Source organism: Eretmochelys imbricata, chromosome 4, assembly GCF_965152235.1.
Source record: "Eretmochelys imbricata isolate rEreImb1 chromosome 4, rEreImb1.hap1, whole genome shotgun sequence".
In the NCBI taxonomy this organism is placed as follows: domain Eukaryota; kingdom Metazoa; phylum Chordata; order Testudines; family Cheloniidae; genus Eretmochelys; species Eretmochelys imbricata.
Window position 1 is genome coordinate 57,057,251 of NC_135575.1, and position 15,908 is coordinate 57,073,158.

The window sequence follows — 15,908 nt, forward strand, 5'->3', positions numbered from 1 at the left end:
GTCCCACACATGAATTATACATTCTGAAATGGCTTATGGGGCTAGGTTTTGCAGCAAAGTTTCTTGGATATACAGCTAAGTAAAAAAAATTGCATCCTCTAGTGTATATGCTAATCAGCTTCTATTGCCTTGCCCTCCAATTTGAAAGTTCTTCCTGGGCTATTTCAGGATCCTCAGATATCACACATAACTCACAGAGTTAATCAAAAGGGGATCATAGTGATGTGTCTGTGAGATTGCAATAAGGGAAGGCAATTCAAGTAATGCAAGGACTCTACCTCCCTAGCTGAGATATCACATAACCGTTGTGGATCTCCAGATTCAGAATATGCTGCACCCATTTGCAGTCTGTTGATGTTGTTCAGTAGTTAGAGCAAAATCTTGTCCTGTCAGTGCTGCAAAGGAGGGTAAGGGTGCTGGCACACACATCTTGTTTCGCAAGTATCCTGCTAGCCAGAGCACAATTCCATGGGGTAGTCCTGAGGGAGGTGTAGTTGGGTACACCTGCCTACTCCTTTGAAAAGGAACAGCATGAACTCTCAGCTAGCACATGCTTGAGTGTAGTATGTGCACTAAAAAGGAGACCATGTTCCCATGTGGTAGTCCGGTGCATGGTCCGGACACCCTCACCTTCTAGCACCCATCAGAGGGATAAGTAGAGTTCCTGCAATACTACTGCATTTGTAGGGTGAGGGAAGAGGTGGAAAGTAAGCTCCCTTTCCTCCTCATATGCACCAACACCATATACAGCATATGGAAGGATCTTGCCCTATGTAATCAAGGAGGCAAAAACTTGATCAAAATTCAGGGGATAAAGGGTAATTAATTTTCAGTTGCACCAAAAGCAATCACGTTTCGAGCACTACATTTAAAAATCTTTCATTAGACATGGCTTAGAGCAGGGCCACTGCCCCCCTCCTTCCTCCACCAAATACTTCTTGCAAACTCCCAAATACCAAGTCCTAATAACACTAGTGGTAAGGGTGGTGGAAAACTCATGAAAGCTCACAAAGGGAGAGACCATGGTTTCTCACAGCAAAAGACTACAACTCCCACTACTGCAATCAACAGTACTTTGGGGTTTACAATTTAGTGGATACCGGTGTGGGGGACAAAGCTCTTGGAACATGAAGACAAGTGCTTCATATCTAAATAGCCTGCACTTACTTCCTGTTTTGTAGTAGCTCTGCGACACAGTGCTGATATTTGTCATCACAATGCTAACCGTATTAAGATTTAATTTAGTAATCAGTTAAACATTTACTTTTGACACATGCTAGTGAAAATAAAATGTTTAAAGTTGCAAAAAGATGTTGGTGATTGGTTCTCTTGTACCTTCAATACATTTCTTTTTAAATAACATGACCATATACATATATTTTTAAGATTAGTAACTACAGAGGTGCCATTTACATTACATTTGCAACATATCTGTCTGTTTTGCCACGCCATTACATGAGTTGGATCATATGGATTACAAAACCATAATGATGGAGGTGTAATAAATGCAGCAATAGTTCTAGTAATACAATATATTATTACATAGCAGTTACACATCAGTATATTATTGATATTTAACTTATATGTAATAGGGATCTAGTTTCAGAGTAGCAGCCGTGTTAGTCTGTATTCGCAAAAAGAAAAGGAGTACTTGTGGCACCTTAGAGACTAACCAATTTATTTGAGCATAAGCTTTCGTGAGCTACAGCTCACTTCATCGGATGAATGTCTACATAAAATCAGGAGATGAGTTGAAGCAAAAGCCATTTATAACTGACAAAAAAAGAAGTAAAACAAACAAAAATGTTCACTCACCGGACAGTAATAGAATACAAGGAAGTATAGTTTTGCACATCTTCATTTCTCCTGTAATATCTAACCACAGAGAAAAACACCCAGAAAACAAACCAAAACTCCTTGCTTTGTTCCCTCCAACCAGCAAGCTATGTGTGATTTCTATACCCTCAGGCAACAGACTAAACTCACTATCTCTCTGCCCCTGTGTCTTCCTGAAGTTCTAATCAGCCAGTAAGAAGCAGGCCAAGTAATAAATTATCTGCTGAAAATGGCTAACACATCATGCAGCATATGAAACTTCAGGCGTTATCAGAAGTCAATTTCATACACTGAATTTCAAAGTGAACTGTGCAGAGCATATGAAAGTTATAAAACTACCAACTGAATGGCAAAATCACACGTAAAAACAGGTTCTGATCTGTGTAGTCATTTAGTAATGCTTAAATTATAAGGACCATATAATGATATTTAACACTTATTGAGTGATGTTTATCCATAGATCTCAAAGCACTTTATAATTATGGATATGTATCATTAGCCTCATTTTGCAGATGGGAAAACTGGGGCCCAAGGAGGTAAAATGTTTTGAAGATCATACAACAAAACAATTGCAGTCCCTTGAGCTAATCACTGGACTACAGTCCCTTCCAAAATATTCTGCATTTCATGAAAATAATTAATATATTTATCTATAAAGGGTTTAAAAATACCTCCTGCATCCACACTAGAAAGTTCAGCTCAGGTATAGCAGTTGATATTACTAATCTTTCTAATCTAACTATCTAGGGCCTTCTGTGGGTGGGACCTGAGTGCCTCCCAGAATTTTGGCCCAGTTTTCCAGCTGCGCTGATTTAGGGACAGGGACTCAGTCTGGGTTAGAACACAGCCCGTGCAGTATCTTCAAATAAAACTGCGATAAACTCAGGGAGTCAAGCAAACCCTTTTATTGAGATGTGTGCATGTGCTGACAATACAACAAAAAATGTTTGGGATTAAATTTTCAAAAAATGCAAACATGCATGTGTACTCGAATCCCCCAAGATAGAACTCCCTAGGTGCATGGATATCCTGTGCAGAACAAACTGGAAGGGTCTAAATGTTTGAAAAACAGGAATTGCCTCTTCCAAAAAGTGTAGCTGTAGAAACTAATGATAGGCCCAAAGACAAGGCAGTAATTCTAGCCCAGCTATATGCTGCGTGTACAGAATGCCATTTGATTTTCAGTGAGTTGGGTACATATCGGGGAGTGCAGGCAAATTCAGAGAATATGAAATTAGGCCATTAGCACACTTTCTCTTGCTTGCTTCTGAATTTGAGCTCAAATGCACCCACATGTTCACCAGCCATGCCCAGGTAGGCGAAGGTGGGAGCTTGCCGTGCAAGAGCAATCTCAAGACCTCAGTACAGGAGATGTAGATCCTGCTGTCTTGGTGCACAGCTGTATGACTGTTTGTGTGGAAATTTGATCCCTGTACTCAAGGGATGAACAGTATCTCTCATGATTCAGGATACTTCTGTTGGAGGACTGTTCCCAGCAGCATCTCACAATAATCTACCATCAATGACCTCCATTAAATATACAGATCCTAAAAGGGTAATGGGCTATTGGACAAGCCAGTCCCATTCCAAAGCATGTGCCCTTTAAGCACATGTAGATCTTGTAAAGATCACCTGACTAAAATGGGATGGGGCGGAAGGTCAGGTGCCTGAATCATGTGACTACCATTAAGGATTAAAAAGAAGTATTCTGAGCTCAGTCAATGAAAACCTAGAGTCAGAAGAAAAGCCTTCTTCTGATAAGATCAATGGCTGGGATTCAAACACAGCCCCAAGAAGGAGGGCTGTGGAGACCTTGTCCCAAGAGAAGGAGTCTGAGCCCAGGGAAAGAGGTAGGAATTATCCCAGGAGTAGGCCTCTCCAAGCGAGACCATCAGAGCTCCCTTGCTCAGAAGGAAGCGGGGAGCTGAGAGAGAGCCAGAGCCTGAAGCCAGGGTATATTGAAAGCACTGAAGTTGGGGAGGGGAAGGGGAAGGCTGGGGGAATTATATTTATTGTGTAAGGGCTCAATTATTCAGCCCACAAGAGAGGGAATGGGTGGCTAGAAAACCAAGAATGGGAGCAAATGAATTGGGGTGACTGCAGTGCCACATCACGGAGTGCCATGCTCTGGGACTGCACTGGGCTCTATGTTTGTATCTTTTAAATGTCAGAATTGAACATAGTTCAATTCAACATAGTTGTTCAGAAAAAAACATCTGGGGGAGTTCACACATCTACCCAAACTTACAGCACTATGATTTTACTAGAATTAGAACATAAGAATGTCCCTACTGGGTCAGACCAAAGATCCATCTAGCCCAGTATCCTGTCTTCCGATAGTGGCCGGTGTCAGGTGCCTCAGAGAGAACAAAATGGGCAATCATCAAGTGATCCATCGCCTGTTGCTTACTCCCAGCTTATGGCAAACAGAGGCTAGGGACACCATTGCTGCCCATCCTGGCTAATAGCCATTGATGGACCTATCCTTCATGAATTTATCTCCTTCTTTTTTGAACTCTGTTATGATCTTGGCCTTCACAACATCCTCTGGCAAGGAGTTCCACAGGTTGACTGTGTGTTGTGTGAAGAAATACTTCCTTTTATTTGTTGTAAACCTGCTGCCTATTAATTTCATTTGGTGACCCCTAGTTCTTGTGTTATGAGAAGTAGTAAACAACACTTCCTTATCTACTTTCTCTATACCAGTCATGATTTTATAGACCTCAATCATATCTCCCCTTAGCCGTCTCTTTTCCAAGCTGAAAAGTCCAGTCTTATTAATCTCTCTTCATACAGAAGCTGTTCCATACCTCTAATAATTTTTGTTGCCCTTTTCTGAACCTTTTCCAGTTCCAATATATCTTTTTTGAGATGGGGCGACCACATCTGCACACAGTGTTCAAGATGTGGGAGTACCATGGATTTATATAGAGGCAACATGATATTTTCTGTCCTATTATCTATCCCTTTCTTAATTATTCCCAGCATTCTGTTCGCTTTTTCACTGCTGCTGCACATTGAGTGGATGTTTTCAGAGAACTATCCACAACTCCAAGATCTCTTGGAGGAAAGGATACAAAAAAGAGCAACTGCCCAGTATTCAGTGCCATTAGGAACAACTACGAGTAAAAATGTGTGATGCAGGATTAGATGTTCCAAGAAATGTTCCTTCACGTCATTTCTGAAAATTGCACGTGAACTGTGCTGGAGACTCTTACTTGTGAGCTCCTGTTTTGGACTGATAAAGTGAGAGTGGATGAAACCAAACAGCTACAAAATGCAGAATAGAAAAGCAACTGTGTCTCAGTGATTATTTGGTGTCTCATAAAATGCTGCCTCTACAGTATGTGATACTATTTAAGGGCCTTCAAGTAATAATTACCACTTACTAATGTGCAAAGTCCCGCTGAAGTCAGAACACGAACTAGGAGTCTCCTCTTCACCAAGATTACTTTGCAGGATCTCATTCTTTACATGTACAATTTCATGAGAGATTCATGTATCAGAGTTATATGGAAAATCAGTGAAAAAATGCTAATGTTCATTAAATTTCTTACTCACAAAACTTTCAAATATATAAACTTCTATTGAGCAGTTACAAATCCTTATGCAAATAACTGGTCACCAGTGCAAGATGAATTAGAGGGTGTGTCTGACCTTGTATTCCTGACACTTATGCCCCTATGCAGTAAAGCACTTGAGCATGTGCTTAACTTTAAGCACATAAGCAGTCCCATTGTAATCAACTTGGCTAATTATGGGTCAGACTGCAAGCCCCTTATTTCCACTGGTAAGAAGTTAGTCACACAAATAGCATCCATTGTCTTCACTGGTACTATTCATGAGAGTAAATATTCACCAGTGGGAATAACAGGGTCACAAATTGATCTGTGTGCCCAAAATTAAGCACATGCTGAAGTGATTTGTAGAATTTAGGGCCTTAGAGCTCCCTCTGACATCACCGGGCATTTGTGATGGGCAGGGGATTCAGCAGGAGGAGACTTGGTTTATAATAATCATAAAACTGGAAGCAAACCACATGACTGAAATGTGCACTTCATCCTGACACCAGTGTTGTCCCATGTAGAGAACACGTGACCCCTGTACATGAGTGTATTGTCTAAGCTAAAAGCAGGCACTGATCCTGAAAAGAAATCTATGTGGAAAGACCCCCGTGTTCCTATGAATCTCTTTGCAGAAATGGGATAAATAAGGAGTTCATTAATGCGTAAATCCACCTCATGTCTTTATTCCTATTCTTTCCTCACAAAGGACCCATGCCACTGAATAGTGGAAAGTGTCACCTTTGTCTGCATTGTTCCAGTGTAATTCTGGTTAATGAACAAACCTAGGTAACATGAATCTGGGCAGGTCTGTGAATCCCAGAAGGCTTTGTGATTCCAGTACTAACACATGATCAGAACCTTTTAATGGGAGAACAAGCTTCTCTAGCATCCAGAATAACTATTGGTGCTCAACTGCTCTTTTTGTGATAAGGTCACTTCTTTATCAGGTCAGAACACCAACTCTGCAGTAAGACATCCTGGGACATGTCTATATTTTTTAAAATAAAATAGAAAAAATAACTCAACTACCTGCCTTCAGAGTCCTTGCATCTACAGCATTATAAGTAATTATCTCCTTTTAAATAGCAGCAGCAGATTTTTCAGACTAAGGAATGTAACACTGGGAACAAAGTTTGAAAATTTCAGCCATAATTTAGTATATTGAGGTTAAATTTTTAAGTGCTAACATAACATGAGACACGGATCTAGTTAGTATTTTTAAAATACCTTCATTGAAATTTTCTGTTTAGACATAAGACAACAGCTAAGACATGAATGTACAAATAACTCAGTACATAAATTAGAAACCACTTTCATTTTAGTTTATAATTTATTTATGCTTGATTCTAGATAATGACTGGGAAGCCAGTGCACAAGACCACTCTTATTAGGTAACCTCCTGTCTTAAGAGACAGCTCCAAAGCGTTTGCAGATATAATGGAATACGTGCTGCTCAGGTTTTATTAGAAGACCACCACAAGCTATTTCTTGTTGCCTGAGTGGTCCCTTAAAAAGGTTTTACTATAATTAAAATAAATGGCAAGCAAATCATCCAGAAAATTTCCAGTATGCACTAAATCTATAGTTAATTAGTCTTCAACAAATTAGGGTTTTTTAACTTTATTACATCTTAACAATTTCTGTTTTATGAACTTAGAAAACATCCAAATATAAATGAAGAAAGAAAAAACAGGGATAAAATAGGTATCCAAACACAGGGGAATACAGAAAAAGTGCAGGAAGACACAAAGAAGTAGGCTGTTCACTCAAGTTCAAATACAATAGAATCCCCAGTTACAGTGCTACGAAAGCCCTGGTATCCACAAAGATCAAACCTGTTTGTTGAGATAGTCTCTAGTGTAAGATGCGCATGCCCACGGTTCCACAACAAAAATCTCTCGCAGCAATTGGACACCATGGCCATGAGCAGACATTAATGGACATATGCTCCCTTTTTTGAGCCAGATTCCTTGGTGGGTCTGATGGCCTGCGTGAAATGAAACACTGATCCATATCACTGCATGGTCTTTTTTGAGTCATTGCTTGTCACATCATCCCCTCCAGGAAAGTTTGGGGGCAGAATGGAATGCTCAACAGGGGCATAGACATCTCTTCTTGTAGAGGCTGAGGATCCATGAGGGAAAATAAAGGGGGATCTCAGTTTTTGTGGATCTCAGCATATGTTTCCTCTAAACTACCCTTACAACACAGACAGAACAGCAGTCTACCCTGGCATGCTGCCACTGGTTTTTCTTTCACCTGCTGCCCACCATACCTCCTGCATAGTTTGTCAAGCTATGGTGTTATCTCTGCTCGGAGCTGCCCCAAGAACAGAAAAAACCCATAGAAACTGTCTTGTGACTACACCCCCTACCCACTTAGCTAGCACCTAGTTCCGCGGAGCTCAGATTCCATGTCGGAGCCACAGAGGGGTGGGGCTAGTGCTTATGCCGTGGGATGCTACCGTATAAACCTTCCTCCACATGTGCAGGACCCTTCTGCATCTCCTTTCTTACAAAGTGGTTTTTATTTTGTTTTGTTTACTCATAATTTTCCTCCATTTTGGAGCAATATATTTAAAAGGAATAGAACACTGCTGTATTTCTAGCACTCCTGCTTCAAGGAACACATATCCACACACATTATCTCATAGTGCAAAGTACCATAGACTCACATCGCAGTGAGCAATACACACAATACGTGAGAGTCACTGGCCAGAAGTCTTCCTTCATGTTTGGCAGACTTCACACAGCTATGAGAAACACACCATCCCACATCCAGCCACACTGAGTGCCCCCTTCAGGTATCCCTTGCCGCTGGCACCAGCCCCTACAACACTTGCTTTGGCAACCTTCCTCTGCTCCTTCAACCCGCATGTCCCACAAACTAAAGTTTTCTTTGTTTGATCATCTTGATGTCAGGTGTCCAGTTATGCTGTAAATTCAGGCGATTATCTGTTCGTTTGTCCTGTGGGAGATATAGCTAACATGCATTGCCTGCAGCATTTCAGTTCAAAGGCAGAAAGCCTCTTAATGTCCTGTTTGCTTAACTTCCATGTCTCCCATGCATACAGCAAGAGGCTAACAACAAAAGACTGCAGCAATTTCAGTTTACACTACATGGTAATACCTTTGTTTCTCCAGATGTGGCTGAATGTCACGAGAGCAGCAGTAGCTAGTCCAGTTCTATGTTGGATCTCTCATTGATATTTAAAGTCCCTTGCAGTGATACTAGTTGCGTATTTGAAGTGTACAATGCACACCAATGCCATTTTAGGGGGTTCAGCCACCACTACCCCAGCCGTGTTGTTTCACTCCTTCAATGGAGATGGAGGCAACACGGAAGCAGGTTTTGGAGACGAAGAAGATGATGATGATGATGATGATGAGGTTGTAGATAGCTCAGAGCAAGCAAGCGGAGAAACCGGTTTTCCCGACAGCCAGGAAGTGTTTCTCATCCTGGATCTGGAGTCAGTACCCCCCGAACCCACCCAAGGCTGCCTCCTGGACCCGGCAGGCGGAGAAGGGACTTCCGGTGAGCGTACCTTTTAAAATACTATACATGGTTTAAAAGCAAGCATGTGAAAGGATTACTTTGCCCTGGCATTCGCGGCTCTCCTGGATGTACTCCCAAAGCCTTTGCAAAAGGTTTCTGGAGAGGGCAGCCTTATTGCGTCCTTCATGGTAGGACACTTTACCACTCCAGGCCAGTAACACATACTCAGGAATCATTGTACAACAAAGCATCGCAGTGTATGTTTGCTGGCGTTCAAACAACATCCGTTCTTTATCTCTCTGTGTTATCCTCAGGAGAGTGAGATATCATTCATGGTCACCTGGTTGAAATAGGGTGCTTTTCTTCAGGGGACACTCAGAGGAGCCCGTTCCTGCTGGGCTGTTTGCCTGCGGCTGAACAGAAATGTTCCCCGCTGTTAGCCACGGGGAGGGGGAGGCTTGAGGGGGTAGCCACGCGGTGGGGGGAGGCAAAATGCGACCTTGTAATGAAAGCACATGTGCTATGTATGTAATGTTAATTGCAAGGTTTACCCTGAAAGACTGTAGCCACTGTTTTATAAAATGTGTCTTTTTAAATACCGCTGTCCCTTTTTTTTTCTCCACCAGCTGCATGTGTTTCAATGATCACAGGATCTTCTCCTTCCCAGAGGCTAGTGAAGATTAGAAAGAAAAAAAAATGCACTCGTGATGAAATGTTCTCTGAGCTCATGCTGTCCTCCCACACTGACAGAGCACAGACGAATGCGTGGAGGCAAATAATGTCAGAGTGCAGGAAAGCACAAAATGACCGGGAGGAGAGGTGGCGGGCTGAAGAGAGTAAGTGGCGGGCTGAAGAGAGTAAGTGGCGGGCTGAAGACAGGGCTGAAGCTCAAATGTGGCGGCAGCGTGATGAGAGGAGGCAGGATTCAATGCTGAGGCTGCTGAAGGATCAAACCAGTATGCTCCAGTGTATGGCTGAGCTGCAGCAAAGGCAGCTGGAGCACAGATTGTCACTACAGCCCCTGTGTAACCAACCGCCCTCCTCCCCAAGTTCCATAGCCTCCACACCCAGACGCCCAAGAACGCGGTGGCGGGGCCACCGGCCAACCAGCCATTCCACCACAGAGGATTGCCCAAAAAAAAGAAGGCTGGCATTCAATAAATTTTAAAGTTGTAAACTTTTAAAGTGCTGTGCTTAAAGTGCTGTGTGGCATTTTCCTTCCCTCCTCCACCGCCCCTCCTGGGCTACCTTGGTAGTCATCCCCCTATTTGTGTGATGAATGAATAAAGAATGCATGAATGTGAAGCAACAATGACTTTATTGCCTCTGCAAGCAGTGATCGAAGGGAAGAGGGGAGGGTGGTTAGCTTACAGGGAAGTAGAGTGAACCAAGGGGCGGGGGGTTTCATCAAGGAGAAACAAAGAGAACTTTCACACCGTAGCCTGGCCAGTCATGAAACTGGGTTTCAAAGCTTCTCTGATGCGTACCACGCCCTCCTGTGCTCTTCTAACCGCCCTGGTATCTGGCTGCACGTAACCAGCGGCCAGGCGATTTGCCTCAACCTCCCATCCCGCCATAAACGTCTCCCCCTTACTCTCACAGATATTGTGGAGCACATAGCAAACAGTAATAACAGTGGGAATATTGGTTTCGCTGAGGTCTAAGCGAGTCAGTAAACTGCGCCGGCACGCCTTTAAATGTCCAAATGCACCATTCTGCCACCATTCTGCACTTGCTCAGCCTGTAGTTGAACAGCTCCTGACTACTGTCCAGGCTGCCTGTGTACAGCTTCATGAGCCATGGCATTAAGGGGTGGGCTGGGTCCCCAAGGATAACTATAGGCATTTCAACATCCCCAACAGTTATTTTCTGGTCTGGGAATAAAGTCCCTTCCTGCAGCTTTTGAAACAGACCAGAGTTCCTGAAGATGCGAGCGTCATGTACCTTTCCCGGCCATCCCACGTTGATGCTGGTGAAACGTCCCTTGTGAGCCACCAGAGCTTGCAGCACTACTGAAAAGTACCCCTTGCGGTTCATGTACTCGCTGGCTTGGTGCTCTGGTGCCAAGATAGGGATATGGGTTCGGTCTATGGCCCCACCACAGTTAGGGAATCCCATTGCAGCAAAGCCATCCACTATGACCTGCACATTTCCCAGGGTCACTACCTTTGATATCAGCAGATCTTTGATTGCGTGGGCTACTTGCATCACAGCAGCCCCCACAGTAGATTTGCCCACTCCAAATTGATTCCCAACTGACCGGTAGCTATCTGGCGTTGCAAGCTTCCACAGGGCTATCACCACTCGCTTCTCAACTGTGAGGGCTGCTCTCATCTTGGTATTCATGCGCCTCAGGACAGGGGAAAGCAAGTCACAAAGTTCCATGAAAGTGCCCTTACGCATGCGAAAGTTTTGCAGCCACTGGGAATCGTCCCAGACCTGCAACACTATGCGGTCCCACCAGTCTGTGCTTGTTTCCCGAGCCCAGAATCGGCGTTCCACAGCATGAACCTGCCCCATTAGCACCATGATGCATGCACTGGCAGGGCCCATGCTTTCAGAGAAATCTGTGTTCATGTCCTGATCACTCACGCGACCGCGCTGACATCGCCTACTCGCCCGGTATCGCTCTGCCAGGTTCTGGTGCTGCATATACTGCTGGATAATGCGTGTGGTGTTTAATGTGCTCCTAATTGCCAAAGTGAGCTGAGCGGCCTCCATGCTTGCCTTGGTATGGCATCCGCTCAGAAAAAAGGCGTGGAACGATTGTCTGCCGTTGCTCTGACGGAGGGAGGGGCGACTGACGACACGGCTTACAGGGTTGGCTTCAGGGAGCTAAAATCAACAAAGGGGGTGGCTTTACATCAAGGAGTATTTCAGGCAGGACTTCACGGAGGGTTCCAATAAGAAATGGTGCATCTAAGTTATTGTTCTTATTGGAACAAGGAGGTTAGTCTGGCCTCTGATTGATATGTGGCTAGATTTACCTCGCTGCACCTTCCCTGTGAGTGACTGCAGTGTGACCTAGAGGAATGAGTCCCCTAGATGGGGGAAGCGGGGGAAGCAAATGAGTACAAAACAAATCTGGTCTATTTCTTGTTTTGATCCACTCCATCTATCTTTTACATCTTTGGCTGGCAGCAGATGGTGCAGAAGGACTGCATGCCATCCACATCTCTTGCCTGCCTGGCAGAAGATGGTACAATACGACTGCTAGCAATCCATATCGCCTGCCTGCTCACCATAAGATGGTTCAATAGGACTGACTGCAGGACTAAAGAGAATGACTTGATCAAGTCACTCCAAATTTAGTCCCTGTGCCCATGTCTGTCCAGGCGCTCCCGGCCGACGCGGCCAGGAGCTCCTCGGACATGACGATGACGGCTACCAGTCCTATTGCACCATCTGCTGCCACAAGGCAATGGGTTGCTGCTACTGTGTAGCAATGCAGTACCGCGTCTGCCAGCACCCAGGAGACATACAGTGACGGTTACCTGAGCGGGCTCCATACTTGCCATGGTATGGCGTCTGCACAGGTAACTCAGGAAAAAAGGCGCGAAATGATTGTCTGCCCTTGCTTTCATGGAGGGAGGGAGGGAACGGGGGCCTGAGGATATGTACCCAGAACCACCCGCGGCAATGTTTTAGCCCCATCAGGCATTGGGATCTCAACCCAGAATTCCAATGGGTGGTGGAGACTGCGGGAACTGTGGGATAGCTACCCACAGTGCAGCACTCCGGAAGTCGACTCTAGCTCGGTACTGTGGAAGCGCTCCGCCGAGTTAATTCACTTAATGCACTTAGAGCATTTTCTGTGGGGACACACACACTCAAATATATAAAACTGATTTCTAAAAAACTGACTTCTATAAATTCGACCTAATTTCATAGTGTAGACATACCCTAAGACACTGCAAACCAGAAGTAAATACAAAGCTGCCTAGCTCAGTAGCTTTTAGATCACCTGACCTAAACTTAGTTTTGATTCAGAAGTAATTTTGGCCACAAGCCCAGATCCAGAGCCTGGGAACTGGACGGAGACTGGTTGCCGGAGGAGTAGGTCAAAGGCCCCACTCTCCAGGAGTGTAAATCTGGCTGTATTGAAATCAATAAGAATTTTGCTATGGACTTCAGTGGTGTCACTATTTCATCCTAGGAGTCCATCCCTGAAGCCTGAGCTGCCAGTGCAAGCCAGTCAAAGAAAAACATCCAACCACAAGGAGCCTAGGCCATAGGATTCAGTCCCTGCTGTGTGGTTTGTTCCCAGTCCCTACAAGTAGCCTTCTTTGCTCCTAAAACTTCAGAGGTCTCATGCAGCCAGTACTAAAACATTTTTGGAATTGTTAAACATTATAGATAACAATTTCCTAACTCAAAAAAGTGTTGCAGCCAACACAGGGGAATTCTTTATTAGGTCCTGTACTAACAGATAGAGAGGAACTGATCACTGAACTAAAAAAATGGTAGCTTAGGTATAAATGATCTTGATGACATTTATAACGTGCAAGCAGAATAAAGTTCAGACCAGTAATATATATATCTGGTACTTTAATCGAGCCAATTTCACAAAGCTGAAAACAATTATGAGCCAATCAGCTGGGAGAAAGAATTTAATCAGAAAAATGTGAATGATTGGGAATAATTGAAGAACACCTTATTAGATGCCCAAAAAGTCACAATCGAGGAAGAAGGCTGCATTGGTTAAGGGGTGACTTGATTACAGTGTGTCGGTATCTACTTGAGGAATAGCTAATAATGGGCTCTTCAATCTAGCAGAGAAAGGTATCACATGTTCCAGTGGATGGAAGTTGAAGTTAGTCAAATTCAGACTGGAAATAAGGAGTAAATTTTTAACAGTGAGAATAATTAAACACTGGAACAATTTGCCAAAGGTCATGGTGGATTTTCCATCACTCAAAGCTTTTAAATCAAGTTTGGATCTTCTTCCAGAAGATCTGCTCTAGGAATTGTTCGGGGGAAGTTCTCTGGCCTGCATTATGCAGGAGGTCTGACTAGGTGATCACAATGGTCTCTTTTGACCTTGGAATCTATGAATATATAATGTAATCTTGTTTGGGGAGATGTGGTGCCGCCAGGGTACCTTAGGTTGTGGGATATGATATACTGCTGAATGTTCAGTGGCTATTGTATGGACAATAGGATGTTATAAAGCAGACACCAAATAATTGAGTCCTCCTCCTCTCTAACTCGAAAGAAATATCTTCAGAAATTGGACCATAGTGAAGGGAAACCTGTGCAATAAGTAACTGAATTTGTTATTGAATTTGTTAATGAATTTACTATTAATGATTAATACTGGAACTCCTTTGCTTAGCAACAAACTCCTGAAAATAAATGTGTCTATTTAACTACAAAGCAGGTAGGTATCCCCAGGGTGCTCCAAAAACTTGCCTCAAAGGTGACCCGTGGAGGGCCACCTCCAAGATCATTTCCATCAAACAGTCATCATATAAAGACTTTCAGCCACTAACAACCTGGACTAGATATACATCAGTGACAGTGGGGGAAGAAAATAGTACATCATCAATCATGTGAGCCAGTTAGCCCCTTTAGCAAAATTTGTGGTTGCAATTTATGACAACTGAAGAATGATTGCCTGGCTCTGTAACAAAATGAGATTGTTCAGACAGATCTGTGAACCCCTTTTGGACGCATACAAAGGAAAACACACATGCATTGCTACACCTACGTTACTGTATGTGATTTGGAGTTGGAGAATGACCTCTAGTGGCAGATTGGTAACGAGACATTTATTACTGAGAAAAGTGTCAACCATTCAACTTTGAAACTGTACTGTATGTAGTTATGTAATTGTAAGACGGATTTCTATGTACTACATCTTTAAGAGTAAAGTGAGCCCCTCACACCCATCCCTGCCAACTGCCTTTGCACTAGAATACTCCCAGTGGGGCAGGTTAAGATGGCTTCTATTACAGATTGAGTCATACAAACTGTGCTCTTTTACACTCTCTCCTTCATAAGACTTTACACAGTTTTTTTTCCCCATAGTTGGCTACAAACGTTCATGGATATCTACACTGAGTTTCCTCAGAATCATTCCTCTAGAAGAGCAGGGTTTGCCCCACTGTGGAACTAGCAGTGGTATTTAGCAGAAATAACAGATATTGGGACACCTACGGAAGTCACTACAGAGAAGCTAAGGCTTTCTGCACTGTTCCCTAAGCTTCCCTCTTCCCTTTGTGTGGGAGGTTGGCTGCAGCATGTAGAGGGAGTTATGTCTAGTTTGACTAGCAATGACTCCTAGGTGGATTCTCACTCAGAAATCCACCCAGAACTGAGTGGGATCCGGAAGTGGAAAGAAGTGGTTCCTTGCCCTCTTTGCTGGCCCCAAGTCATGAAATCCAGATTAAACAAAAGGGCCTTCAAGAGAGCTGGAGGCAAATAAAGGTCCCATCTCAGATTTGGGGACTGTTGCCATGTATTTTAACACCCTCTACTTTTTGTACCAGAGAATAACCCCATGTGTAGCTCCATGTATTTTAGGTCTCTCTGTACCATTGCTTTAACCAACATGCAAGGAAATGGAAGATGGTAAAGGGTGAACCAAGGTAAGTTCCTATCTGAGAATTATTTCAAAAAGAACTAGACTACTGAACAATAGTAAGTACAGTCACACCATTGTAAATCAGGAATGACTCCAGGGAAGTCAATAGAGTTTCATTCATGTGAAACTAGCATAAAAGAGAGGAGTATCAGGTCCCCAGAGTACCTCTCACACACCTGCCTGTACATTAAATAATTTCTACATGAAGAACATGAAGCTATTATTTAAGAAATTGTTTTAATGTATGCTATGAAAGCACCACTCAAACTCTTCTAAAAATACTTTATTAATTTAAAACTCTGGGTCACGTATCAGGTCTGGAGCTTTTCCTGCTGGGCTCTGCCTGACTTCTCTAGTCAAATCTCATGTTCATGAGTTCTCTGGGTCGGTGTATCCCAGAACGCATTGCTACTCTTCTGACTCAA

General features: G+C 43.4%; 2 protein-coding genes across 12 annotated transcripts in view; one reads left to right on the forward strand and one right to left on the reverse strand.

Moving 5' to 3' along the window:
• The window catches only part of LOC144264047 (uncharacterized), a 34,272-nt gene extending 32,185 nt beyond the window's left edge, over positions 1 to 2,087 (reverse strand). For 2 of the 11 annotated variants that reach the window (XM_077815310.1, XM_077815312.1), the window contains exon 1: positions 1,816 to 2,083. In XM_077815310.1, coding sequence (XP_077671436.1) covers positions 1,816 to 1,861 — 46 coding nt within the window. In that variant the 5' untranslated portion in view covers positions 1,862 to 2,083. Of the gene's footprint in view, positions 1 to 1,815 lie in introns of all 11 variants that reach the window. The other 9 variants (XM_077815303.1, XM_077815308.1, XM_077815311.1 and 6 more) reach the window with 8 other exon arrangements.
• A 1,055-nt stretch (positions 2,088 to 3,142) lies between these two features.
• Positions 3,143 to 10,147, forward strand: LOC144264385 (uncharacterized). The gene is made up of 4 exons (XM_077816148.1): positions 3,143 to 3,150; positions 3,541 to 3,686; positions 8,679 to 8,936; positions 9,524 to 10,147. The coding sequence occupies exons 1-4, from the start codon at positions 3,143 to 3,145 to the stop codon at positions 10,063 to 10,065; spliced, it is 954 nt and encodes a 317-aa protein (XP_077672274.1). The 3' UTR covers positions 10,066 to 10,147.
• The last annotated feature ends 5,761 nt before the right edge of the window (positions 10,148 to 15,908 follow it).

Excerpts from the sequence above, each read along its gene's own strand:
- LOC144264385 (XM_077816148.1), top strand. Across the intron at positions 3,687-8,678 it reads GTCTGAGCCCAGGGAAAGAG|GGGGTTCAGCCACCACTACC; the intron begins GTAGGAATTATC and ends ATGCCATTTTAG. Across the intron at positions 8,937-9,523 it reads AGGCGGAGAAGGGACTTCCG|CTGCATGTGTTTCAATGATC; the intron begins GTGAGCGTACCT and ends TTTCTCCACCAG.